This window comes from Poeciliopsis prolifica, unplaced genomic scaffold (assembly GCF_027474105.1).
Source record: "Poeciliopsis prolifica strain line A6 unplaced genomic scaffold, Auburn_PproV2 SCAFFOLD044, whole genome shotgun sequence".
In the NCBI taxonomy this organism is placed as follows: domain Eukaryota; kingdom Metazoa; phylum Chordata; class Actinopteri; order Cyprinodontiformes; family Poeciliidae; genus Poeciliopsis; species Poeciliopsis prolifica.
In genome coordinates this window covers 1,339,616-1,367,500 of record NW_026562419.1, presented here as the reverse complement: position 1 = coordinate 1,367,500, position 27,885 = coordinate 1,339,616, and the positions used below count along the sequence as shown (strand labels likewise).

The 27,885-nt window shown below is 40.2% G+C and overlaps 2 protein-coding genes and 3 pseudogenes across 2 annotated transcripts; 4 read left to right on the top strand and 1 right to left on the bottom strand.

Moving 5' to 3' along the window:
* LOC129376470 (F-box/WD repeat-containing protein 7-like) overlaps window positions 1–4,680 on the top strand; it is a 24,779-nt pseudogene extending 20,099 nt beyond the window's left edge.
* LOC129376643 (tripartite motif-containing protein 16-like) lies at window positions 4,624–9,566 on the top strand (annotated as a pseudogene).
* A 2,985-nt stretch (window positions 9,567–12,551) lies between these two features.
* Window positions 12,552–13,684, top strand: LOC129376469 (E3 ubiquitin/ISG15 ligase TRIM25-like; annotated as a pseudogene).
* Window positions 13,685–14,401: 717 nt separating this feature from the next.
* LOC129376647 (anaphase-promoting complex subunit 10) lies at window positions 14,402–17,368 on the bottom strand. The gene is made up of 6 exons (XM_055056234.1): window positions 17,174–17,368; window positions 16,824–16,945; window positions 16,662–16,752; window positions 15,626–15,746; window positions 15,491–15,544; window positions 14,402–14,823 (listed from the first exon to the last, which is right to left on the bottom strand). Exons 2-6 carry the CDS (start codon window positions 16,936–16,938, stop codon window positions 14,644–14,646), a joined length of 561 nt encoding a protein of 186 aa, XP_054912209.1. The 5' UTR covers window positions 16,939–16,945; window positions 17,174–17,368; the 3' UTR covers window positions 14,402–14,643.
* Window positions 17,369–17,436: 68 nt separating this feature from the next.
* LOC129376641 (ATP-binding cassette sub-family E member 1-like) lies at window positions 17,437–27,248 on the top strand. The gene is given in 20 exon segments (XM_055056229.1): window positions 17,437–17,560; window positions 19,339–19,480; window positions 19,553–19,638; window positions 19,714–19,811; window positions 20,732–20,849; window positions 21,299–21,436; window positions 21,517–21,586; window positions 22,577–22,673; window positions 22,747–22,836; window positions 23,499–23,620; window positions 24,142–24,266; window positions 24,793–24,889; window positions 24,983–25,042; window positions 25,197–25,213; window positions 25,215–25,256; window positions 25,340–25,450; window positions 26,001–26,143; window positions 26,347–26,469; window positions 26,709–26,820; window positions 26,907–27,248. Coding segments are annotated over 19 exon segments (1,800 nt in total). The 5' UTR covers window positions 17,437–17,560; window positions 19,339–19,377; the 3' UTR covers window positions 26,955–27,248.
* Window positions 27,249–27,885: the final 637 nt, after the last annotated feature.

The following is a 27,885-nucleotide window of genomic DNA, read 5'->3' as shown; positions in this document are numbered from 1 at the left end:
CACTCCATAATTATAATCATTGATTTATTCAATTTAATTGGTCTACTCTATTGATTAATCACTTTTCTCTCTCAGCTGATCAATTAATTGGGAAGAAATTGGCACATTCTGCAGATTTTTTCATTTAAACGCTAAAAGCTTTTTTTATAGATTATAAATAATTTAAAAGATGAAAGTAATCAATAATTGTTTAATGACTCAACAACTGAATTCGTATCTTCATCATCCATGAACCACAGAGCTGCAACTAGCAATTATTTTAGTTATCAGTTGTTCTATTGGTTATTCTGACAGCTAATTGATTAATCTGATTAATCTCATTAATCTCTAATTCAGATTCTCCTAATTTAAGCTCATTTTGAACATTAAAAAAATATTTTAAACAGTTTTATTTTCGTAGTTTCCTGTTATTCCACTGGGATTCGTTGTCTGATCGTCTTATTTAGTGGTGTCTGTCTTAAAGTGGTGAGTGCCGCATTCTGATTGGCTCAGGCTGCAGTGACATCACGCTCCCTGTCGCAGGGTGGTGTCCGGTTCCCGGGACACGACGCTGCGCGTGTGGAACGTGTCGACGGGCCGCTGCGAACACGTGCTGACGGGCCACATGGCGGCGGTGCGCTGCGTCCAGTACGACGGGCGGCGGGTCGTGTCGGGCGGATACGACTACGTGGTGAAGGTGTGGGACCCCGAGACGGAGGCGTGTCTCCACACTCTGCAGGGTCACACCAACAGAGTGTACTCTCTGCAGGTAAACACACACACACACACACACACACACACACACACACACACACACACACACACACACACACACACACACACACACACACACACACACACACACACACACACACACACACATATTAGCGAGTGTGTCCCATCTCTGCCACAGCAGCTGAATCGGTTTCTTCCTGTCTCCTTGCAGTTTGACGGCGTCTTCGTGGTGAGCGGCTCGTTGGACACGTCCATCAGAGTCTGGGACGTGGAGACAGGTAGATATGCAGCACATAGACGGGTAGATATGCAGCACATAGACAGGTAGATATGCAGCACATAGACAGGTAGATATGCAGCACATGGACAGGTAGATATGCAGCACATAGACAGGTATATATGCAGCACATAGACGGGTAGATATGCAGCACATAGACGGGTAGATATGCAGCACATAGACAGGTAGATATGCAGCACATAGACAGGTATATATGCAGCACATAGACAGGTAGATATGCAGCACATGGACAGGTAGATATGCAGCACATAGACGGGTAGATATGCAGCACATAGACAGGTAGATATGCAGCACATAGATGGGTAGATATGCAGCACATGGACAGGTAGATATGCAGCACATAGACAGGTAGATGTGCAGCACACAGACGGGTAGATATGCAGCACATAGACAGGTAGATATGCAGCACATAGATGGGTAGATATGCAGCACATAGACAGGTAGATATGCAGCACATGGACAGGTAGATATGCAGCACATGGACAGGTAGATATGCAGCACATAGACAGGTAGATATGCAGCACATAGACAGGTAGATATGCAGCACATAGACAGGTAGATATGCAGCACATAGACAGGTAGATATGCAGCACATAGACAGGTAGATATGCAGCACATAGACAGGTAGATATGCAGCACATAGACAGGTAGATATGCAGCACATAGACAGGTAGATATGCAGCACATAGATGGGTAGATATGCAGCACATGGACAGGTAGATATGCAGCACATAGACAGGTAGATGTGCAGCACATAGACAGGTAGATATGCAGCACATAGATGGGTAGATATGCAGCACATAGACAGGTAGATATGCAGCACATAGATGGGTAGATATGCAGCACATGGACAGGTAGATATGCAGCACATGGACAGGTAGATATGCAGCACATAGACAGGTAGATATGCAGCACATAGACAGGTAGATATGCAGCACATAGACAGGTAGATATGCAGCACATAGACAGGTAGATATGCAGCACATAGACAGGTAGATATGCAGCACATAGACAGGTAGATATGCAGCACATAGATGGGTAGATATGCAGCACATAGACAGGTAGATATGCAGCACATAGACGGGTAGATATGCAGCACATAGACAGGTAGATATGCAGCACATGGACAGGTAGATATGCAGCACATAGACGGGTAGATATGCAGCACATAGACAGGTAGATATGCAGCACATGGACAGGTAGATATGCAGCACATAGACGGGTAGATATGCAGCACATAGACAGGTAGATATGCAGCACATAGACGGGTAGATATGCAGCACATAGACGGGTAGATATGCAGCACATAGACGGGTAGATATGCAGCACATAGACGGGTAGATATGCAGCACATAGACAGGTATATATGCAGCACATAGACGGGTAGATATGCAGCACATAGACGGGTAGATATGCAGCACATAGACTCTACATCCTCACAGTTTGTGTTGGACTGCAAGATTCTCCAGACCTGAATGGATCTCAGCCTCATAAGGTTTTGGTTGTGCAGGATGTGGCGATGATGAGCCACATGAACAGGTTTCACTCTCCAACACTCAGATATCGGAGGATGAACCTGAGTAAACAAACATGGCCGCCGAAGAGGAAGTAATGAGGAGAGTTTGAATGTTTTTAGCAGAAAGTAAACGATACGACCAGACCCTCTTTGGCCTTCATGTTTCCCTCAACTTGCTTTCTGATTGGCTTCATATCAGCTTGTTGCAGAAATCAATTAATCAACTGATAGATTAACATTTAATTTTTTAAAATCCATTTTATTTATGGTTTTGTTTATGTCTGAGGTCACAATAAGCAATAAATCAATAAATCGCAGGAAGAATTAAAACAATTTTCATAATTTATTGTTTTTCTCTGGATGAGAAAAGTTTTCAACCTCAGTTGAACATTTTTTAAGGATAATTTTTCATAATTCATTTTCTATAAATTTTGTTTATTTATTTGTTATATTTAAAATATCTATCAGTTCCAGCTTATTGATCTGTGCGGTTGTGATCTTGAGTTTCATGCCATAAACATTTTATTACTTGACAAAGACTTAAAACGACATTATTATCATTTCTGGGACAGTTTATTGTCCAGCCTTGTTTTGATTAGTCGGTTAAAGTAACTTCACTCTCAAAATGTGGATTTGAAATCAGTTTTCAAGCCTCTTCAGGACGAAACGACCTCTTGTTGACCTTGTGGTGTGTTCAGGCGCATGTGTTCACACGCTGACCGGCCATCAGTCGCTGACGAGCGGGATGGAGCTGCGGGACAACATCCTGGTGTCCGGGAACGCCGACTCCACCGTTCGAGTGTGGGACGTCCGGAACCGGACAGTGTCCCACGCTGCAAGGTGGGACCGAACGCAGAAACCAGTTTGACCACAGCTGGAGTGGAAGCCCGGCTGACGGTCTGGTCTTCCTCCAGGTCCCAATAAGCACCAGTCTGCGGTGACCTGCCTGCAGTTCTGCAGAGGTCTGGTTCTGTCCAGCTCCGACGACGGGACCGTCAAGCTGTGGGACCTGCGGACCGGCGCCTGGCTGCGGGACGTGGTGGCGCTGCAGAGCCGCGGATCAGGTCACTTTCAAACACATCTGGATGTTTGAGAGCAGCTTTTATAAATCCAAGCGACTTTTATTAATCCACTCAGATTAAATTGATGTTTAATCTGAGTGGATTAAACATGTTTGGTTGGATCTTCAGAATACTTTCATAATAAAGTTACTCCAGTAAAATAAAACGTACATAGTAGTAAAAATAGCCTTGTTGCTGAAACGTGCTGTACAGATCACTTCATTGATTGATTGATTGATTGATTGGTGCTCCTCAGGCGGTGTGGTTTGGCGAATCAGAGCGTCCGACACGCGGCTGGTTTGCGCTGCAGGAAGCAGGAACGGCACCGAGGAGACCAAGCTGCTGGTTTTAAACTTTGACCTGGACGACACCAAGACCGACCTGGACCTGAAATGAGCGAGAAACCGACCAATCAGAGCGGAGGAGGCGACAGAAACGGACTCTTTGTTGTTGTTGTTGACCAAAGTCCGACTGAACCAGTCAGTCAGCTGTGAATGTTACAACACGACCAGAAAAAGAAGAAGAAGCTGCTTCTGGACAGAATCAACAATAATGGATGTAATATATGAATGTTTTGGGATTTCGCTCCTTTTTCTTTTCTGTTTTTTGCTGCTGAACCAATGAGGAGGTGAAGATGCTGTTTAAACCAACCAAACCGTAACGGCGCTGGTCTTCAGTCAGCGTTGATCTCAACCCGGTGATGTTTCAGCCGCAGCTGGAACATCGTTTCCACGTTATGAGAAGAACCAGAACCAGAAACCAGAACCAGAAACCAGAACCAGAAACCAGAACCAGAAACCAGAACCAGAGCCTCACATCTGCAACAGCTGGAGCAAATAAAACCCGAAGCAAAATGAAACCGATGCATTAAAATGGAAGAAAACAGAACAAAAGATCAATGAAAGGAAGGATTTTGATTATCAATCAGACACAAAATCACGGCTGTTACTAATCAGCTGTTTGTTTTGTTTGATAAATGTTCAAAAACTTATTGATTTGATCTGATCTTTCATCTCCACATTTACAAATTACACATGAAAATGCAGGAGTTTTTCTCTCATTGCTGTGGGATTAAAAGTTATGATGCTGAAGGTCTGTAGATGTTTCAGATTGGAGGCTAAGTGCTTCTTTTATCATCTTTCTTTAGAATACAATAAAACATCGTTACATGAAGAAAACAGAGATTATTACGCAGCAGACACTTCTAAATCCTGCCGGTTTATTTTATTCAGCCTTGTAAGCTTCCTAAATGTGATGAACACAGACGTAGGAGGGAGAGAACGGTTCATGAAAACAGAATGCATTTATCACCTTGTGCCTTTTCTTTCCTTTTACAGCCAAAAACACAATTATTACTTGAAAGATGGGTAGAAAAACCCAAACGTTGCTGCAAGAATATCACTTTTTCAGTTGAAAAAACATTAGATCTGCTGTTTTAATCTCATATACTTTAGAAATATGATGAAACCAGATGAATTTAGCTCCAGTTCTCATTCATCACACATTGTTTTTTCTTAATTTCCCTAAAACTCAGTAACTGGACAGATTTTATGTGAAAACATCAAACAGCAGAGCGGATCAGATTATCTGCTTTTATCTGCACATAAATCATATTTTCATGTTTTCTTTTTCAACACTGGTAAGAGATTCATTCAGTATTTAACAATTCAGCTTCTGTTGCGCTTGATGTCAGGGAGCTTTCATTTTTTCATCATCCTGCCAGTAATTATTATCTTTTCCATTAATTTGCGCAGCTGAACCATAATTATGTTAATCCCTCGATTACACATTTAATCCAAGTTTAAATTTAATCTAATGAACCTCAGAAATCCGCCTGGTTTGAACATTTAGTCACGTTGTGACGATGATATCAGCCGGTTTTATGACGCTTCTGCCCGTTTGCAGCAAATTCACTTCAATTCTAGAAAATCTGGATCTTCTTCATGAGTTTTTGTTCTGCGTTTGTGAAGCGAAACCATCCTTTCGTGTTTTTTTCTCGGCTATTGAAGCGAATAGTGATAAAAAGAGGATAAATAATTGAGATCAGCTGCAGACGTTAATTCGACGAGCCGCTGTCGCCAGGCAACAGCAAGCAGAGTTTGGACACATCTTCCCGGCAACAAGTTGGTATTTCAGGCTGATTTCCTGCAGGTGTGAGGCTCTCCCACCGGCGTTTTCTGTGAAATAGTGTAAATACAGAGAGGATGTACATAATGAAGTTTTTATAAATAAAAGAAACAGAGGAAATATTGTCCTGATTGAGTGGAAAAAATACTGGATGAATGAAAATGAATCAATAAAAGAGTTTTATAAAAATGTGGGCTGATGGTTATTCATCTAATAACTCCTATGATAAAGATAAATAAATGTATTTATGTAAAATTGATCATTAGTGCAGCTCAGATCTATTATGCAGATTCAATAAATAGAATATTAATGAAAATGTCATTTATTTCTGTAATTTAACTCAAACTGAGGCTTTGAAGCTTTTCAGTTAATTTTGATAATTTTCTGCTTACAGTGAATGAAAATATGACATTTAAGGTCAAAATATTTATCAGTGTCTCACAAATAGCATCTTTGAAATTCTGATGTTTCTCTCCTGGCTTTATTTTATACAAATATACATAAATTATGATATTTTCCTGAATAAATTAAGAATAATCTGTTTAAAAGCTATCTGACATATTGTGAGCAGCAAACATGGCTCCCAGTAATAAAACAGAAAATATTGATCAATAAAAATCCAGATCATTTAAATATTTTCTTACTATCAACTTGAGTTTAAATTAGAAAAGTTTCTGAAATAGTTTTTCCCTTTGGAGTCACTGAAGTGTTTTGAATTATGATTTAGTTTAATTAAAATAATCTTGTCCTGGTTGAACTGTCAACATTTCTACCAGCAGCTTGCAGGAATTCAGTTTTGAATGAAAACTGATTTCTGTGTATTGATCTGAAGTTCAGCTCCAGCCTCGTTTCCTCGTTTCCTGTCTGAATCTCAGCAGAGCTTCGCGTTTCTCTACGTGGGAGTCGGTGGGAGAGCGGAAAGCGTTACGCAACCAGAACCGGCTCAGCGTCCAGAACCAGAACCAGAAGAAGAAGAAAACACGTAGGAGGTGTGAGCATCTTTCTCTGAGCTTCATTAATAAAACAAAACCCGAATCCCCGGCTTCTCCTGCTTGTCAGTATTCAACCAGTGAGTTTATTTTCTGCAACACTCCATGGCTTTTTGGGTTTTCTGGGCTTTTAAAATTCACTGAAAGCATCTCAGGCATCAGAACAAAGAAAAGCATGAAAATGTGAAGAAAATTGTGAAAAAGGGAAATAGGAACAAGAAATGGAAGGTAATTAAATGGAGAAAATAAAAAAAAGAAAATAAAAACTGAAGGAAACAAAAAATAAAGGAAGAAAAATAACAGAATAAACTAAATATATTGAGCTGTTTCCTCCATGTGGTGTTTCAGTTCATCCTCGTTCCTCTGGGATTCACCTGTTTCCAGGTGAGCTGCTGTCGCTACCTGAGGAGATTCTGATGGTTCTGTGGGGAAGCAGCAGAACCTCCTGGGTCATGAAGGATCACAGATGTTTTTCAGCTGCAGGTTGGAAGAAACAGGAACAGAGAAAAACAAACCGGTTCAAAACTGAAACAGACAAGATAATAACAACCTATTATTATTATTATGTTATTATTATTATTGTGTAATTATGTTATCATGTAATTATGTTAAATGTCAAGACTACAAAGTGTACTATTGAAATATTTCCCATTAAGTGCATAAGAGTTTGTCCTTTTCAATTAAAGGACAAAAAACCTAATTTTATTAGGTTTAGGATCTATATTTTGTTCACACAAAGAGCAAATTAATAAATAAACTCCACACTGTTCTCATTTCATGTGTGTCCTTTTTAATTAATCATTCAAGCTATTGTAACCTGTCGGTTTTCACTTACAATAAAACAAAACTAACTCTTTATGCAGATATAGAAGCTAGTTTTAAATGACTAATGCCTTAATATTGTTAAAAGATAAATAAACTAATAGAACTAGAACTTTTCCATCAATATTCAGGTATTATTTATTACAAACAAATTAATATATGTCTTGCTGAAAAGTTCAATCATGTATTTTCCATGTATCAAACTCCACCTTCTTTTAATGAAACACTGTCAGCTCCACCTATCAAAGTTATTTCCCCACCTCTCAGGTAATATAAAGGTGTGGCCAACAGGTACATTCCACCTTAGATGACGTCGACTGGAAGTGATAAAAGTACAGGTGAAGCTCACAGAGGCATTCTTAATAGAGCAGAGTTGAGATGGATAAAATCTCCTGCTCCATCTGTTTGGATCTGCTGAAGGATCCGGTGACTATTCCCTGTGGACACAGTTACTGTATGAACTGCATCAAACAACACTGGGATGGAGAAGATCAGAGGAAAACCTACAGCTGCCCTCAGTGCAGGAAAGAGTTCAAACCGAGACCTGCCATCAAAAAAAACATGACGTTGGCTGCTGTAGTGGAGGACCTGAAGAAGAATGGACTCCAAGCTGCTCCAGCTGATCACTGCTATGCTGGACCTGAAGATGTGGCCTGTGATGTCTGCACTGGGAGGAAGAGGAAAGCTGTCAAGTCTTGTTTATTTTGTTTAGCTTCATATTGTCAACGGCACCTGCAAACTCACTACGATGTTCCACCATTACAAAAACACAAGCTGGTGGATCCATCAAAGAACCTCCAGGAGAACATCTGCTCTCGTCATGATGAGGTGATGAAGATCTTCTGTCGTACTGATCAGCTGTGTATCTGTTATCTCTGCACTATGGAGGAACATAAAGGCCATGAAACAGTCCCAGCTGCAGCAGAAATGGATGAGAAGCAGAAGAAGCTCCAGGAGAGTCGACAACAAATCCATCAGAGAATCCAGGACCAAGAGAAAGATGTGAAGCTGCTTCAACAGGAGGTGGAGGCCATCAATGTCTCTGCTGATAAAGCAGTGGAGGACAGTGAGAAGATCTTCACTGAGCTGATCCGTCTCCTCCAGGAAAGAAGCTCTGATGTGAAGCAGCAGATCAGATCCCAGCAGGAAACTGAAGTGAGTCGAGTCAAAGATGTTCAGGAGAAGCTGCAGCAGGAGATCACTGAGCTGAAGAGGAAAGACGCTGAGCTGGAGCAGCTCTCACACACAGAGGATCACACCCAGTTTCTCCTCAACTACCCCTCACTGCCAGCACTCAGTGAGTCTACAAGATCATCCAGCATCAACATCCGTCCTCTGAGACACTTTGAGGACGTGACAGCAGCTGTGTCAGAGCTCAGAGACAAACTGAAGGACGTCCTGAGAGACTCATTGAGAAACGTTGAACTGGCAATAAGTGATGTGGATGTATTGCTGTTTAGACCAGAACCAAATACCAGAGCAGACTTCCTGCAAAATGTCCGACACATCAATCTGGACCCAAACACAGCAAACAGTTACCTGCTGCTGTCTGAAGATGACGGTAAAGCAACTTTGACTAAACAAAAACAGTCATATATTGACCATCCAGATCGATTCAGTTCTTGGATTCAGGTATTGAGTAAGGAGAGTCTGACTGGGCGTTGTTACTGGGAGGTGGAGTGGGTAGGCGGCGGTATTGAAGTGGCAGTTTCATACCCAAGTATCAGCAGGGCAGGTAAAACGCATGAATGTGCCTTTGGCTTCAATGAAAACTCCTGGGCTTTACGTTGTGACAGCAGCAGTTACACATTCAGGAATAACAAAGTCGAAACCAAAGTACCAGGTCCAGTTTCCTCCAGAGTGGGAATGTACCTGGACCACAGAGCAGGTATTCTGTGTTTCTACAGCGTCTCTGAAACCATGACTCTGATCCACAGAGTCCAGACCAGATTCACTGAGCCGCTACGTGCTGGGTTTGGCTTCTTTTACTACTATTGTACTATTCAGGAGGAGACACAGCTGAGTTCATCAAACTGTAATAGGAACAGTTGATTAAATTCTGTAATTTTCACATATATTTCTTGCTGTCTTTAACTATGTCATCATTATTAAATGTTCAATTGTCAATCACCTTTCTTTAAAAGTTCACTTATGTCTTGATTTTATTAGATTTAGTCAATTTATGGAAGAGGAAGCTCTGTTATAGTAGCTTATATTCATGAAATTTTACCTTTTACAAATTTTACTCAACCAAATATACATTTGATTTTGTGCCTAAAATTGATGTAATTTTACTTTGTACATAAAATACAATAATAAAGTTGTCCTGTCTTGCAATATGTATTGTTGTCCTTTTTTCTACAAGACACTAAAACCAAGAAAACTGCTGCATTGTGATTATCACAGGTGGCTGGAAATGAACTCATTACATAAACATGTGTGTTAAATAGTTTCTGCATTAGTTGCTCTGTGGAGCCTGGTGTAATGTTAACGATCAATAATTACCAGGAATGTCATCTTTCTTCCATTGCTTCCAGGGAAATGGGGTTCAGGCCCCATGTTGGGCACCAATTGTTTGGGGAGTGAAGAAATGGCTAATAACAAAAACAAATCATCATATCACACTGTTTCTATCTACCTGATTTGGCAAATCTTCATTTTACATGAGTTTCATCTTCACAGTTTTCATGAAACTCCCGACTCTCACTGAGAGAGAAGCATATTTATCCTCCAACCTGTCCAGGTGTTTGTGTTAATTTCCCTTCCTGGGTTTGCTGCGTTTCACGGCTCTGTGTTAGCTTGACTTTAGCTACTCATTATTCTGACTCAGATTCCAAGCTACTCACAGGCGATACCTGTTAGCTAGTCATTGACAGGTTGTTACCTTGTGGTATTAGACTGAAGCTTGACCTGGGCTACCTGCTAACTTATGCTAAACAGCTGTTAGCTTAACTGTCAACATGAGTCTGACAAACTGCTAGCTTGAGCCTCATAAACTCAGACTAGATGTTAGCCTTACTTTGCGTAGCAGTTAGCTTGACTCATTAGTTTGCTACAGTTAGACCAGGACCTGATGAGCCGTTAACATGATTCTTACAAGCTAGTAGCTATAAACTGTCTAGCTGTTAGCATTACTAGCAATAACTCTGAGTCACATTTGACTTAGACTACATGCTAACTTTACACTAACCAGCTGTTAGCTTGGCTCTTACTAGCATTTAGCCTTAATCTAAATAAAAGTCGATTCCAAGCGTTTGTTTTTTTTCTGTCATGAATCTTTATGTTTAATTGACTTTTAAAAGCAGTCAGAGCTTTTACATTTTACACTTTTTTGAGAAACTTGTATTAAAACCTCAATCTATAATCAATCCTGTTGAGTATTTTTAAATACTTGGATTCTTAAGTCAGTATTTTACATTGTGTATGAAACATATCAGTTCATCTAGTTTAAAACAGAAACAAAATAAATGAAAGATAAAACAAATATCTAAGCATCAGAAATAACTACTTTATGTGTTTCACTGTGTGCTGCTCAGAGCTTTTCTTTTCTTTTCCTGTCGTCCTACACACACCAGCCTGGCCCACTACGCTGTGTGTAACCCATATTTTATCTTTGCAGTTCACACAGGGGCCTGATTGATTATGTATGTTGAGCTCGTAGCACTGCGCTGCGTTTATGTGGGCCTGTTTCATCTCTTCCATCTCCACACCCCCATCGGTCACAAAGAAACACTACATTGGCTGGTCTATATATATATATATATATGATGTATGATCAAATAACACAAACACCTGCTCTGGGTAAGGAAGCACATCCAGCTGTGTGAATCTCTCCAGAGCTTTCTGCTGGACATCATCATGCTGGTCGTAAAACAGGCAGAGCCGAGCTTTTAGAGAGATGAAACTGGGCCTGGTGTTGGTGTGCGCTTTACGGCAATTACATTAACAAGATAAACACACAAACTGATGATGTGAGGAGCCTCAGTGATATAATCTGCTGTGAGTCTGAATATAGAGCAAGAAAAAGAAAATAATTAAACCTATTTGGTTTTCTTTGTGCTTAGAGTTGGTCAGTTCTGTTGTTCGCCTGTTTTTAAGGACTAACCACCGAACCAGTTATCGCATTTAAATTACAAATGTGAACAAATCTTGGCCAATATTTGGCTAATGTAAAAAATTAAAATAAAAAAAAATAAAAAAACACAATTTTCAAATTGCTGTTTTTATAAAATACGAAACATAATTAAAATCAGTGACAAAGTTTTTTCGCACCACAAATATACATATAAAAAATTCCTCTAACTATTTCATGTCGTTTCTTCTTCGTGGTTTGCGCCAGCGCTGACTTCCGGTTGTAGATCATGTGACTCGTTGATACGAAAAAATATTTACAAGGTGTACTTGGTTTATTTTGTCAGACCCGGAAGTCCGAACTCCGGCTCCCTCTAGTGGACAAACTGAGGTAATCACATGGGTGTTACAACTTCATCTTTGAGACCATTTTTAAGTAATAAAATGGTAATAGCATAATAATAATGCAAAACACAGTAATGAATATTTAACACTGGAGCTGGAAAACATTTTAAATATCCAAAATAAACAAACAGCGCAAACAACAAATTAAGTGAATTGTGAAATCTCTGAAACAAATTATTCTTAAAATAATTAATCAGTTGAGACCAAATCAGCAGACTGAAGAGTTTCATCATCCAGGTTTTGAAAAAGAGAAAACAATAAAACATGCAAATGCAACTGATTTATTGCTTACATGCATTAGTGAATGTTCCAAACTTGTGCTTTCTGAAAACTTTATTAAAGTTGGAAAATAAACAATAAAAACTAAATGTGAATTATTTCTGTTTACGGCGTTAGAGGTTGGCTCCTCCCTGGACCAAGACAACAATTCCTCCCTAGCAGCGTCACAGGTTGTATTCTGGGCGTGAGCTGTCATTTATATGATCAGGCAAAGCAGTTTCTGTTGAGAGGAAATGAAACTTACAGGACTGTTCTGACTGAACGGTACAATGGCTTACAAGGAATTTCACCTGGATCGAAGGAAATACTCCTGTTCCATCTGTTTGGATCTACTGAGGCATCCGGTGACTATTCCCTGTGGACACAGCTACTGCATGAACTGCATTCAATACTTCTGGGATGGAGATCAGAGGGAATCTGCAGCTGCCCTCAGTGCAGGAAAGCATTCAGACCAAGGCCTGTCCTGGAGAAAAGCATTATGTTAGCAGAGTTGGTGGAGGATCTGAAGAAGACTGGACCCCAAGCTGATCACTGCTATGCTGGACCTGAAGATGTGGCCTGCGATGTCTGCACTGGGAGGAAAATCAAAGCGGCCAAGTCCTGTTTAACCTGCCCAGCTTCCTACTGTCAAGAATCATCTCCAGCCTCACTATGATGCTCCACCGTTATAGAAACACATTCTAGCAAACCCCATCAAGAAGCTCCAGGAGAACATCTGCTCTCGTCACGATGAGGCGATGAAGATCTTCTGCCGAACTGACCGGAAGTTTATTTGTTATCTCTGGTTACTGGATGAACTAAGAGTCACTGAAGTCGGTGCCTTCCTGCCAGAAACAGAACCGAAGAACAGAGCTGGATTCTTAAAGTATTCATGCAGAATCAGGCTGCATCCAAACACAGCAAACAAATACGTGTTATTGTCTGATGGGAACAGAAAAGCAACGTTAATGAATCATCGGCTGTCTTATGCTGATCATCCAGAAAGATTCACTGACTGGTTCCAGGTCCTGAGCAGAGAGTCTGACTGGACGATGCTACTGGGAGGTGAAGAGGAGAGGAAGAGGAGTTGATGTCGCCGTTTCATACAAGAACATCAGCAGAGCAGGAAAATCCAACAAATGTGCATTTGGGTTCAATGAGAACTCCTGGTCAATATCGTGTCAGAAAACGGGTTTTACTCTCTGGCACAATGGTGTTGAAACTCAGGTACCAGGACCAGTTTCCTCCAGAGTGGGAGTGTACCTGGACCACAGAGCAGGTATTCTGTGTTTCTACAGTGTCTCTGAATCCATGACTCTCCTGCACAGAGTCCAGACCAGATTCACTGAGCCTCTGCATGCTGGGATCCAGTTCTATTTCTACTTACATTCCTACCGAGGAGGAGACTCTGCTGAGTTCATGAAACTGAAATAGAGATTATTTTGCTGAAAATTGTAATTTCCATCACTAGTTTTCACCATGAGGTCATTACTGAACTTTGAACAATGCCTCCATTGTTCAAAGTTATACTTTAAAGACTTTTTAATTAAGAACTTTATCAAGTTCATTTATTTTTTTTTTTGGTTTGGTTTATCTGCTTTTAGGGGACGAGATGTTCAGGCGATAGGCACTTTAAAAATGTGTAATCAATTTAACAAAAACAAAATGCAATATTTAACTTAATTGATGTAAAGTATTTTTACTCCCATGCCAAGTAAATAAAGTTGATTTGTCTTGATAAAACATTTTCATAGTGGAGTATTTGGACCAAGGTAAGAAATAAGAAAATAGAATTACAAAAATAAAGTCATATTTTTAAGGGAATAAAGTTGAAAAATATGAGAATAAAATCATAATTCTATGACTATTCTCAAAAAATAACTTCTCATTTTATTAAGACTTTATTCTCATATTATGACTCTATTCTTGTAACTGACAGTCCAGTGTGTGAAACTCAGCTATTTTCCACATTGTCTTAAAGGTTTATTTGTGTGTTTAAGTTTGAGAAAAGAGATTAATTTAATACACTTTAGCACTCTAGTCATCTGGATTAGAGAATAGGAACAGATTCTCTGTTGATCTGGGATTATGATTTTTAATGCCATTTATGCTTCACTCATTAACAAGAGTCACATTTTTGGTTTGAAACATTTATTTCACAGTTTAAAAAACAAACCCAGAGGAATTGTTGGCACAACGGTTTCACTCCAAACCCAGTTTCAGTCCCTCATCAAAGCAACTTTAAATATTGGCAACCTGAAATATCCCAACCCAATCATAACCAGTGGGAAGCCGATCGGTTGAACCCGTCGGTCCAAACGAGCAGCTCAGTCTCCGTCTTCTTTCCTCTGATCCTGAGAGTCCCGGATCGGCCGGATCGGATCACCTGATGGTGCGGTACATCATGAAGTCCACCGTGGTGCATCGTGGGAACTTGCCGATGGAGCTCTCCTCCACGGGCGTGTAAACCTTGATCTGCCGCATGTGTGTGTCTCTGCCGTTCTGGTGGTTGGCAAGCACGGCGATCTGGATCATGAAGGTACTGATCGGTTCATTTGTTCGCTGAAAACACAGAAATTAAAAGTTAGATACTGAAAAAAAAGGAATAAATAAAGTGAAAATAAATACAGAAATACTTTGGGATGCTTTTAATTTGTACCTGGATTTTAAAAAAATCTAAATACTAAAGTCTTTGAAAGTTTTATGCTGCAGAGCAACACTGCCGCCAGGTGGTGAAACCCGGAATTACATTCAGGACGAAATAAAATGCAGTTTTCAGGTTTTTAAAATAGTTTCAGGAACAACTGAGATAAAATAAACAAATAATTTATGAAAATTAACATTTCAAATACAGGGTTTGTTTTGTGCAAATAAGTATTAGAGCCATACTTTAAAAAATAAAATAAAATGAGGAGAATTAAGTTCAAATAACTTGATGATAAAGTCAGAATATTTTGAGAAGAATGTAATATTACGAGAATAAAGTCATAAAATTACAAGAATAAAGTTTTAATATATTGGTTTTTCTCAACTTTACTCTCATACGACTTTAGTCTCTTAATTTTATTTTAAAAACAGATGTAAATCAGTGGCCTTAAACACAGATATCTTCAACCTTTCAACCCTTTGAAAAATGTTTTTATATTTCCAACAGGCAAAAAAAAAAGGATAAGTTTTGCACCGCCTTCTGTTTTTGCTGAATCCAAAAACAGAGACTGGATGTTTTTACCTGATTTAGTAGAGAAATGTGAATCCAGCCGCTGGGCTCCACCATCTCCAGCTGCTGCAGAGACGAAGAAGAGACAATCGGACGGGTTTAACACCCAGCAGCTGTGATCTCTGAGCTGTAGAAACACAAACTTACCCTGATCTCTTGAAGGTTGTGGAAATTGTTGCCCACTCTCACAGAGATTTTACTGGGCGTGTAACTTTCATCTGATTTATAATCGGCGTAAATACACAACATCTTCACGGTCGTCCTTCTCCTGCAGACGACCAGAGGTCCAATCAGAGGCAAGCATACGACACAGAAATCAGAAACGTAACAAACAAAAAAAAAAACTACAAAACTCTGCTCTAAAATCTGCTTTTCTCTAAAATGTACAAATATGTAGAAGTTATAATTTGTGGTTGAAGTTAAAAACTACTTGTAGCTTTTTCATATTGAATAAAATCAAACCTACACATTTTTCTATTTCTGCCAAAACTTCCCATAATTTATTTTTAATAATAAATACATGTCTGAAAAGTGTGGTGTGCATTTATTTATGTGTTGGAATGGTCCAATCAAAGCCTAAAAGCTAAATCCAAAAGAGAATCCATCCAGTGTGACTAAGCTGGAGTGGTTTTACAAAATTCTCATCTGGTAGAGAAAAGTCCCAAACGATTTGCAGCTGCAGCTAAACGGAAAGGTGGAGTAGCATGCCACACTTTTCAGATTGTTACCGCTAAAAACACATATCTTTTCCCATCAGTTCACAATTGTGACCTACTTTTAGTTGAACTAATGCAAATAAATCCTAATATAAATTTCAATGTGACAAAGTTTGAAAAGTTATTGTACGCGAATGGTATTTTAAAGCACTTTAAATTTAAAAGACTGAAAGAAATGATTCAGTAATATTATGATAAAATCTTACTCTAATTGTTCTTTTCTTATCGTTTCCTTATGGCTAGATGAAAGTTTTAACAAAATATGTAGAGATTAAAAGAAACCTACAAACTTTAGTACAGAGTAAAGTCACTGACAGTGATGTATTGAGATTATTAATAAGTATAGATCTACATTCAACATGATTTCTAACAGATGTTGAACAATTTAACTGGGTCTATATAAGAGCCAGCGTGAATCTGAAGTAAGAAGAGACCGGATGTGATTGAGAAGGATTTTCCAGAAATACCTGAACTGAATGTTGACCAGGTGCGGCTGGGATCCGTCTGACTGCCAGTAGGTCTCCAGGTTGTCATCCCTCAGCTGATCCACTCCAAACCCTGCGCACAGGACGCGTGTTTTCCACACACTCCCCTCGAAATGTGCGCGTTTGTGTGGATGCGGTTCCTACCTGGTTTACAGGAGGACAGCGACCACACCGCCTGGGAGCCGATCTCCCGGACCGTCCCGGTCCGCTCCAGCTGCTTCGGGTCGGCTCCGGGTGGGGTCTTGCTGGGGGTGGCCATCGTGCTGCTATGGAAACGGAAGAAAGTTTATACTCAAAGCGAATTTCTTGTACATTTCTTAAAACTAATTTACACATAAACTACTGTTAGCACATTAGATGATCGGTTTCAGGATCTGAACAAGTTTATTAAGATATTGCGAAAAAGTCGCCATGTCAGATTTAACTGCCAGCCACTTATTTCGCCAGAAACAGCAAGTAAACATGTTAAAATTACCGCAGCTAGCGGCTCGTACCTCGAGTTTTCACACTAAAACTCCTCTAAACCCGCAAAAACTCCGTTTAAAACAAAACCATGACAGCGGAACTCACAATATGCGTTAAAATATTCCTCTAAAGACACCGTGTCAACACATGAGATGGAATTTTATTTAAAAATTTAGGGGGAAAAGCCTAAAAGAAATGAGTGCTGTTATGTTCCTGCTCCTGCTTTGCGTCGCTTCTTGTAAACGTCAAGCGCACCGCGTCGCACTAAAATGTGCGTCACTCCCGCCATCTTTCCAGCCGGCTTCAAGTGAAACACGTTGCTGGGGAAAAAAACAGTTTTTACTCCCAAATATTTGTTTCCAATCAGCTCCTATATTTAATTTTTACCGAAGGCAGGTTAGGGGAGCCGAAGAGGGGTGAGTTTTCAACCTGTCACCCAGGATTTTGTTTGGCTTTCTCTGTTTGTTGCTGTAGAATGAGCAGCTGTCACGGTGCGGGCCTCAAGCTAACCGCTAGCTGTTAGCGTCCCCTACTGACTGTATCTAGTCACTCTTTCTAGCTTTGCTTTGGGAATTTTAAATTGATTCATTATATTATCCGTTTTAATTCTCAATGAGAGCTTGTTGGTTAGCAGAAACCAAATATTTCCTACTAGGCTGTAAAATCGGAAGGTAATCTCCCGAACTCCGCTTGGTTTCCCATTAATTTAACATTATCACAAGTTAACAACCTAACATATATATTAGGGCACATATTTCTGTGTTTTATCAAGCATGTGGCTCATTTGATGATTTCGGCTTATGTTTGATTTGATATTTGTAAATGTATTGTGGAGTAAATCCACCTCAGACGCTGGTCGCCACCGCCCGTCACGTTTTATTTGGACGCAGAAAACCTGAACGCGTCAGTGATTAGGAGTTAAATGTTGGTCAATCGTGTCTGGTGGTTTTGAACAGTTACAGGCCCGGTCCAATATGCAGGTGTGACGCAGACTGCAGAGGAACCACCGCACGTCAGGAAGAAACCGTTTAGTGTTTGGGTTTATCAGAACCGGACAGGTTCAGATGCTGCAACTGAAAATCCTGATCGAGCCTAAAAATAACATTCCACTCTGTCAGGGTCTGAACCACGAAGCTGCAGGTCAAAGTTTGAAGGATTTGGCATCAGACTATATGTGTTTCTTCTTCTCCCATCTGGTCCTCATGGAGTTAAAACTCTTTGAAATGCTTAAATTTACCCTTAATTTACTCATTTTAGAATCTAATATTCTCCAAGCAAAAACTAAAGTGTATGTTTTCTTTCAATAAATCTGAGCATCTATTACCTACCACAAAATAAATGGAAATTAGGCCTGAAACCAACAGTTATCGAATCAATCAATTGATTAAGACGATTAATCGAATTTAAAAATTGCCACATACTGTAGATTTTTCATCGAAGCGTTTCTTAAATATTATAGTATAAGATTACATTTAAAGATGCAAATAAACAAATAAGTTTTAAAATAAGAAAATAATGATTTTTTTGCTTAAATGCTATAAAATATTCACAGGAAAAAGTTTTTTAATCTTAAATGCAAAATAAATAGTTTAGTTTTGGCTTATGTTCTGATTATGTTTTTTCAGAAAATAACCTTCTTTAGAGTCTGTAATTAGTCAATTACTACATCAATTGATTATTTCAATAATCGATTAGTCACGATCAATCGTTTAAGCCCTAATGTAAATAAAAATATAAGATCATATTAATGCACAAAACCTGCTCATTAACTCACAGTGACAGTCTTCAGTCAGAGGCCTCAGCAGTAAGAACCACAGACTGCTACAGGAGATTCATCCTGTCATCAGCCTCAACAGCAACTCTGAGAAAATCTTAAATTAATATGATTTATAATATTTAAAGTCTAATATTTAATTCTGTGGGACAGAAACTGTTGGACTCTTCCAGTTTCTCCTGTTTTATTGAATCAAAACTATTTACATCCAGCTTGTTTTGAATCCTAAATCAGTTTCCTTCTCTTTGATTTTGTTTCCTAGTCTGTTAGTTTAGTGGTTCTGGATTAAATAGAGGAATCCTGACTTCAAGACCTGGAATCAGATGAATGAACTCAGCAGTTCTGTCTCTGCTGCTGCAGTAAAGATTAAAGGTTTGATTCTTTTCCTTCATCTTCTCTCCTCTGTCTGCCTCTTTCCAGCTCCGTAGGCGCTAGCGTCCGTCATTCCAGCCCTCCAACATGGCGGATAAGAACACCAGGATCGCCATCGTCAACCACGACAAGTGCAAACCTAAAAAATGCCGTCAGGAGTGCAAGAAGAGCTGCCCGGTGGTCCGCATGGGTGAGTGTTTGGACCCCAGAGCGCTGTTGTTGTTGATGCTGCAGGAAGCTGATGGGCTGCGTGTGTTTGCAGGGAAGCTGTGCATCGAGGTGACTCCTCAGAGTAAGATCGTCTGGATCTCAGAGTCGCTGTGCATAGGCTGCGGCATCTGCATCAAGGTAGCAGCACACAGACTGGATTGTTTGTGTGAGTTTAGTCGGGTCTCTCTTCCTCACTTCCTGTTTTGGTCGTAGAAATGTCCGTTCGGAGCGTTGTCCATCGTCAACCTTCCCAGCAACCTGGAGAAAGAAACGACTCACAGATACTGTGCCAACTCCTTCAAACTGCACAGGTACGCAGATTCATCTGATCCTCAACTCCACCTGAAGCTGAGTCAGCCATTGCTTGATTTAAAAAGCCTTTAAGAGATAAAAGGAACAATGAAAATATATATACATTGCCTATACAGCAGTTTATACAGTGATATATACAGTAAGAACTATACATTATGTGAATTATTCATTTTATTTTATTATACTATATTTAGCTGGGAAAGAAGCAGGAAGAAGAGAATCTTATTTACTTATATATGAATTGTCTTGTTGCCACTGTAATTTGACATTTACCAATTTGTTAAGTACACGTTTTTTATGATGCATTTTCTCTTTAATACCATTGATCTCACTCATAACTTCATTACCAAGTTAATAACGTAATAATAATCTATAAATATTTGCTTTAATGGGGAAATGTCTGGTCCCAGACAGGTTTGGGGCTTAGACATTCGTCTTCAGGGTTTCCAGTCTGGAAAGTATCACATTTGATTCCAGTATTTCCCACATTTTTTGTGTTCCTGAAGGGTTTTCTGGCTCTAGTAGCATTTATTAGCAGCAGATCAAACAGGACATGAGAGGAAAAAAGAGAGAGAAAACATGCAGTAAAGGTCACAGGTTGGGAATCCAAGATGGCTGCCTCCGTGTACGTCGGATATCAAACTCATTTTTAGTTTGAGCTACATCATAAATGTCCTCAAAGGGCTGCTTGATAAAACCTGCAGTTGAAGCTACCGCTAACCAGCTGCTAGCACATCATTGCTGACTCGTTTTCTTATAATTTTTCTGTTCTTGGCTGGATGATGCCAAGAACATCATTTAACTGTTGCTAACTTTGCTGACAGTTTGGTGATTCTCTCCTCTCGGTTCCCCAGTGATTCGTTTCCTTGCAGGATGAGTCTGGAGATGATCTGAGGTTTGTTTCTGCTTGTTGCTGCAGGCTGCCTATTCCCAGACCCGGAGAGGTTCTGGGGCTGGTGGGGACCAACGGTATCGGGAAGTCCACGGCCCTGAAGATCCTGGCTGGGAAACAGAAACCCAACCTGGGGAAGTTTGATGTGAGTGTTGGAGCCGTTCTCCTGCATCTTTGCTCTTTAACATTTCATCCAGTGTGACAGACATGTAGCAACGTTGCGTTATCTTAAATATTGTAAGTTTATTACCTCTGTTGGCCATAAATTGGGCAGCCTTAACTACCATCGTTCCCAGACTACGAGTCACATAAATTAAAAAATTTCTCATGAAGAGGGAAAAAACTGTGACTCATAGTCCAGAAAATACGGTAGTTTGTTTTGGTTTGGTTATGATAAGAATGAGGGTGGAGTAGCTTTTGTTTAGTGAAGATAAGGTTCACGTTTTCATATCTATTTCATATATATTACTAAATTACAACTTTAGTAATATTTACAATGCTGATCTAAAGTCTAATGTGACAGATGTTGGTTCTATTACTGCTTCATCCTCCAGATATTTGAATTTTCCTTTAGCTTTGAGTAATTTTTTTCAGAACCCTCCAGACTGGCAGGAGATCCTGACCTACTTCCGAGGTTCTGAGCTGCAGAACTACTTCACTAAAATCCTGGAGGACGACCTGAGGGCCATCGTCAAGCCGCAGTACGTCGACCAGATCCCAAAAACCGTCAAGGTGGGTGAAGCCAGCAGCCGTTTCAGTCCAGGCTTCAGTTTGCGGCTCCACCTGCTGTAATGACTCGTTTCCGCCTGCAGGGGTCAGTAGGGGCCATCCTGAGCAGGAAAGACGACACAGACACTCAGGACATCATCTGCGACCAACTAGGTAGAAAACTTCATCCATTACTGAACCGCTAGCCTGTTAGCTGCTAGCCGGTTAGCCGCTACAACTAGCAACTCGGATTTGACTTAAATTAAGCTGAGAAAATGGCTGATATTTTAACGTTTAAAACATGTTTTCTCTCTGGATATAAATCGTAAAACTGTTTTTCTGTCAAGATGTAAGGAAAGATTATGCAAATTCATCTTTCATTTTGGTAAATAATTTCATAATTGCTGCTGTAGGAGAAAAGAATAGATTCTACTTTATTGATCCCTAATGGGAAATTTATTTGTTCTCACAATCCAGTGTTAAATATTTCTAAATATAATATAACTACAATTTATACAGAAGTTTTGAAAAATATATGTGTTGTAAGATATTAAATATGACTTAAATGTTAAGTGAAATAAAATAAGTTTGTTTCAAATGTAGCAAATTAACAAAAAGTAAATTTAAAATGAACAAATTTCTAAATTAAAAATTTATTAATTTAAAAAGACATTTTTTAATTTCAGAAATGAAATTCAATTTAAAAATAGTTATTTTAAGTTTAAAGAATAAAATTAACAAACTGTATTTTTTAATTTAACAAATTTTTTAATTTAAACATACATTTTTTTATTTAAAAAATTAATAAATTGTTATACTTTTAAAAAATTTCAAATTGAACAAACTACGTCTCCTGTACTTTATAAATGATTTCATTTCATATGGTTGTTTTTAATCTTGCAACTTTCTATGAACCGAGGCGATTAGGCTTTACAGTTTATTGATGATTAATTATTGATTTATTAGTGGCTGCAGCGCCGCATGAAAAAGGGAAAATGACATAAAAAACTTTGCATCTTTTCTTCAGATTCTTTTTCTGATTTGTTCTTTTTTCAAGCACTGATATTCATGTGACGTTCAATCCAATCATATCAATCAAAGGAAACCTTTGATTAAAAATGAATCTTTGGTGATTTTATTGATTAAACGAGTCAAACTCTTCAGATCTGAGTCACCTGCGGGAGAGGAACGTGGAGGATCTGTCCGGAGGAGAGCTGCAGCGGTTCGCCTGCGCCGTGGTCTGCATCCAGAAGGCCGACATGTGAGTCCGACTCAGGTTTCTGTCCGGACCCGAGAGCCGAGCCGGATCCTGACGGTTCTGTTTTCTGTCTCAGCTTCATGTTCGACGAGCCGTCCAGCTACCTGGACGTGAAGCAGCGGCTGAAGGCGGCCATCACCATCCGCTCGCTCATCACCCCCGACAGGTGAGCAGCGCCTGGAGGTTTAACGTGGTTCTCGTGTGATGTCACTTCCAGGAACTTTGAAACTGACGGCCATCTTGGTAGGCAGTTGCTGTGGAGTTGCTATGACAAAAACAAGCTCAAAACTAGCTCTTAAGTATAAGAACCTTACAACTGTTATTTGATCACAATTTATGGGAACTCTGTGTAATGTTTAGATAAATATTTACTGTAGTACTTTCTGCTGAACTAGCTAAATTAGCTTAGCCAGTGTAGCTTTTATCTGCTAGCTAAGACGGTCATGTGGCTAACGTTTTATTACAGTCACCAGAACCTTGTTAGTCACACAGTGTTTGTACGTCCTTTTCTAATCCATTTAAACACTTATTTCAGGCTAATCCATGTCATGCACACTCCACTCATGTTCATTAGCTAGTTAGCTTTACCATAGCAGGTTTGACATATTTTCCTTCTGCGTCTCATTTGGGTCGATCCTGACAGCAGCCATTTTATTAGTGTGTTTATCTCACATTGATCTAGAGAGCCCACATATATATTTTTGTTGATCTTAAAGCCATCAGTCTGCTGTGCTTTGAGCTGCGTTTGCCTACCAAGATGGCGCGGATCACCTCCGGTTCAGATTTATGCTTTTTATTCTGCTTTGGATTTATAACTCTGTGCTTCAGGTACATCATCGTGGTGGAGCACGACCTGAGCGTGTTGGACTACCTGTCGGACTTCATCTGCTGCCTGTACGGCGTCCCCAGCGCCTACGGAGTTGTCACCATGCCCTTCAGCGTCCGGGAAGGTCAGACTCAAACGCCCCGTTGATGTCAGACATGAAGCCACAAGCAGAGAAACTCAAAATAATCAGCAGATTTCTTCATGTTTTACTTAGATTTTTGTTCAGACTATCGAACACATTCCACACCAAAGCAATGCAAGAAGATGTATGGCAAGCCATTAATATATTTTATTCATAACCTTTCACTGATTTTGCTTTTGAATTTGAGGCCAAATCAATTGAACAAATGTTTTATTTTATAAAGATGCCTGTTGGTCCTGGAACTTCTGAAAGCAAAACTGACAAATGTTAATAAATCTGTAGAGTTAATGAGCCTCTCTGGTCAGAATAGAAGTTCTGTTGCCAATTTACTAACGTTTCAAACCTTCTAATGACTGAACCTGTTAACTTCAGAAATGTAATAACCTGGAAAAAAAACGCTAACAAAAAACAAACAAAATATTCTTAAATTCTTTAAATGTGAATCTGCTCTAACATGGAGGTTCTAGTTCTTAAAGCTCATTCTGTGTCTTTTCATCTTCCAGGTATCAACATCTTCCTGGACGGTTACGTTCCCACGGAGAATCTCAGGTTTCGGGAAACATCATTGGTCTTCAAAGTGGCAGAAACGGCCAATGAGGAGGAGGTGAAGCGGCTCCGGCATTACCAGGCGAGTTTCTGCTTCAGTTTCTGCCGACGCTCCACTTTCATTTAATATTATCAGCTAATCCATTGTTTGGTTTTTGACATTTTAATTCTTGGAAAATGTCCTTGTCAGGCGGCGAGGGCGGCCATCTTGTTTGACAAGAGTATTTCTCTAAGTTTATTTAAACTTTAATTCGGGTCTACGATGGAGCATCAGGTCCAGGCTGAGAATCTCAGTTTAAATTATGAGGATAAAGTTGGAGTTTTATGAGAATTTCAGTCTGAAAAATAACAAAATTAAAATGAGGAATGTTGAGAATATATACTTTGGTCTAGTTTTTACTATTATATCAGCATTAAATTAGCTTCAGTAGCAGAACTTCATGCAAACTGAATCTGTTTTTAAAGAGCTACATGAAGTGAGTTTTTCTTATTAAAATATTATTTTCCTGTTGTTTCCTGTTGTTGTTTCTTTGATCTTGACGTGTTGTGACCTTGTGACCCTCAGAAATGCCAGGTTGCCCCTAACATGCGGCTGTTTGTCGGTTCAGTACCCAGACATGGCGAAGACGATGGGCGAGTTCATTCTGGACATCAAAGGAGGAGAGTTCACCGACTCTGAGATCATGGTGATGCTGGGAGAGAACGGTAAGCTGCTGCCGGTTCGGTCCTGACCGGGTCCTGACCGGGTCCTGACCGGCCCACAGTCCAGTAACCTGAGTGTCCGGATGCCGTCTGCAGGCACAGGGAAGACGACCTTCATCAGGATGTTGGCTGGAGGACTCAAGCCTGACGGAGGAGGTGAGTTTTCCTCCTCATTACTGGTGAATGACCTTTACTGGCTGGTGTTTGACCTTCACTGGCTGGTGTTTGACCTTTACTGGCTGGTGTTTGACCTTCACTGGCTGGTGTTTGACCTTTACTGGCTGGTGTTTGACCTTCCTGCGTCTTTCAGGGGAAGTTCCCATCCTGAAACGTGAGCTACAAGCCTCAGACCATCAGCCCCAAGTTCAAGGTGAAGCATTCAGCCACTAAAATAAAAACTAGGAAGCTGTTTTGTTTTCACATAGTTTGAACTTCGCATGCTTGTGTCTGCAGGGAAGCGTCAGAGCTCTGCTCCACGAGAAAATCAGAGACGCTTACACGCACCCGCAGTTCATCACCGACGTCATGAAGCCGATGCAGATCGAGAGCATCATCGACCAGGACGTAAGAACTGCAGATAAAACATCGTACAGTAAACAAACTTAATGAGGAAAGTCTCCATCAGGCAAAAACGAATGGTGGTTATTCATCTCTCTCTGATTGTTATGGAGAAATTCAGCTACACAAGAAGAGAGGAGCCATTTTGAATAATTGTGATTCAAACATAGAAAACTGGGATGAATAGATTAACATTTGACTTTTTTCAAAACTCAAACCAATCTAAAATAGATTATAAGCTGAGATGTCAACAGGTCATAAAAACAAAGTAAACATGCTAGCATTAGCCTAGCGCTGAAACAAACAGGAACAAGGATCTTCTTTGAGTCAAATAGCTGCTTGTGAATACTTGACTACTTTAGGTCTCATCTTTTCAGAACATTATAGATTTATTTTAATATGATCAACGAGTCATATAAAAACAAAGTCAACATGCTAGCACTAGCCTAGCGCTGAAACAGGAACAAGAAGCGTTTGAGTCAAATTGTTGGTTGTAGAAAGTCCCTGCTCTGGTTCTGGTTCTGGGTTGACCTTCCTCCTATTCCTCCTCCTCCAGGTGCAGAACCTGTCTGGCGGTGAGCTGCAGAGAGTCGCCCTCACGCTGTGTTTGGGCAAACCGGCCGACGTTTACCTGATCGACGAGCCGTCTGCGTACCTGGACTCTGAGCAGAGGTTGATGGCTGCCAGGGTCATCAAGAGGTGAAGACGCACAAAACTCTCAGGTTCAGGTTTTCTGGGTTTAAGCAGCTTCAGCTCTGAGAGATTTATTTCAAGTCACATAAAGCTAACAGACGATAGCAAAGCTTTTCTACTGACGACAGAAATGTGTTGCTCTGATGTTTTTCTTCCTGTTGGGGGCGCTGTTGTTTAACATTGTTGCTGTTTTTTGTTTTTTTTCCCAGGTACATCCTTCACGCCAAGAAGACGGCGTTTGTGGTGGAACACGACTTCATCATGGCGACGTATTTGGCCGACAGAGTCATCGTTTTCGACGGTATTCCCTCCAAGAAGACCTCAGCGAACACGTAAGCTCCGCCCCCAACGTTTTGGATCATGACCCCCCAAAGAGCTTTAACCTCTGACCCCAAGCAAAACAGCTGAATCAGAAAATGAGCATCAGAAAAAGCATTATATTAACTTATTTTAACTTATTTTGTAAAAATTGAGAGAAATCAGATGAAAGATTTTTGGTCTCAATTGTTTATCTGATATTTTTGAGGCTGCCATTTTGAAACGCGTCGTTTTAAACCTGATTCTTCTTCAGGCCTCAGAGTCTTCTGGCCGGGATGAACCGCTTCCTGTCGCTGCTGGAGATCACGTTCAGGAGAGACCCCAACAACTTCAGGCCGAGGATCAACAAGCTCAACTCCATCAAGGTGTGTGACGCCGCTCTACGCCGCCGACGCTCCGATGAATATCAAACGTCGCCAAAAATAATAGCTTCCCCGATCGTCTCTTCCAGGACACGGAGCAGAAGAAGAGCGGGAACTATTTCTTCCTGGATGACTAAAGCCGCCGTCCGGCGTGACCGACTGCGACCTCCCGGCAACGCGGCGCCTCCACACGGCCGCGTTTCACCCAAACGTGATAAATAAACAAAACAAAACGCATCAGCCTTTCTGTACAGAGCTGCGTTCAGTATCCAGCCATGTTGTGACGCGTCAGACGAAGAAGTGCTGCGTGGCGTCGGCCCGACCGTGTGGGCGGAGCTAACCCGGCAGCGGCGCTGTGGAACATTCAGCAGCGAATTTTATCACTCATGCATTTACAAGTCATAATAAACAGACGCTTCCTGACCTGGAAATGACTCTTCATCTTTGTCTGATCTGTAGAGATGTAACGCGACGTCCCCACAGTCGTCCAATCAGAGAGCAGAAAGAAGCAGGAAAAGTTTCAGGAACGTTGAACCAGCCAATCAGAATGCTTTCAATTTTAGTTTCAAAATAACTATTGCTGTAAGATTTTAATTGGTCTTTGTAACATTGTTATTCTTGAATCATTTTTCATATTTTCTGGAGCAGTTTTTTAAAATGCTATGTTGACTGAATAAAAAGCAACCAAGTAAAAGTTTGAACCAAACTTTTTATTTAACCACATAGAAAAATCCAAGGCAGACATTCTTTGTTCTGTACAGCAGTGTTTCTCACCAAATAAAAGTAGCAAACTTAAGGCACTGATTCCTCAGAGTTTAGATGATCCAAAGTGAAGAAAGAAGGTGAAACCAGCAGCAAACACACAGAAACAAACCTAAACACACGAAACAAACCTAAACACACGAAACAAACCTAAACACACGAAGTAAACCTAAACACACGAAGTAAACCTAAACACACGAAACAAACCTAAACACACGAAACAAACCTAAACACACACACAGCGCTGAATAAAACCTGAGCCCTGCAAACGCATCACCTCGACGCCACAACTCGCGTTCAGACACT

Bases quoted from the DNA above. Each gene is read 5' to 3' on its own strand.
- LOC129376647 (XM_055056234.1), bottom strand. From the start codon at position 16,938: ATGGCCACCCCCAGCAAGACCCCACCCGGAGCCGACCCGAAGCAGCTG. The intron at 16,753-16,823 runs GTAGGAACCGCA...TCCTGTGCGCAG, and splicing joins GCTGTCCTCCTGTAAACCAG to GGTTTGGAGTGGATCAGCTG. The intron at 15,747-16,661 runs GTATTTCTGGAA...GGTCGTCTGCAG, and splicing joins CTGGTCAACATTCAGTTCAG to GAGAAGGACGACCGTGAAGA.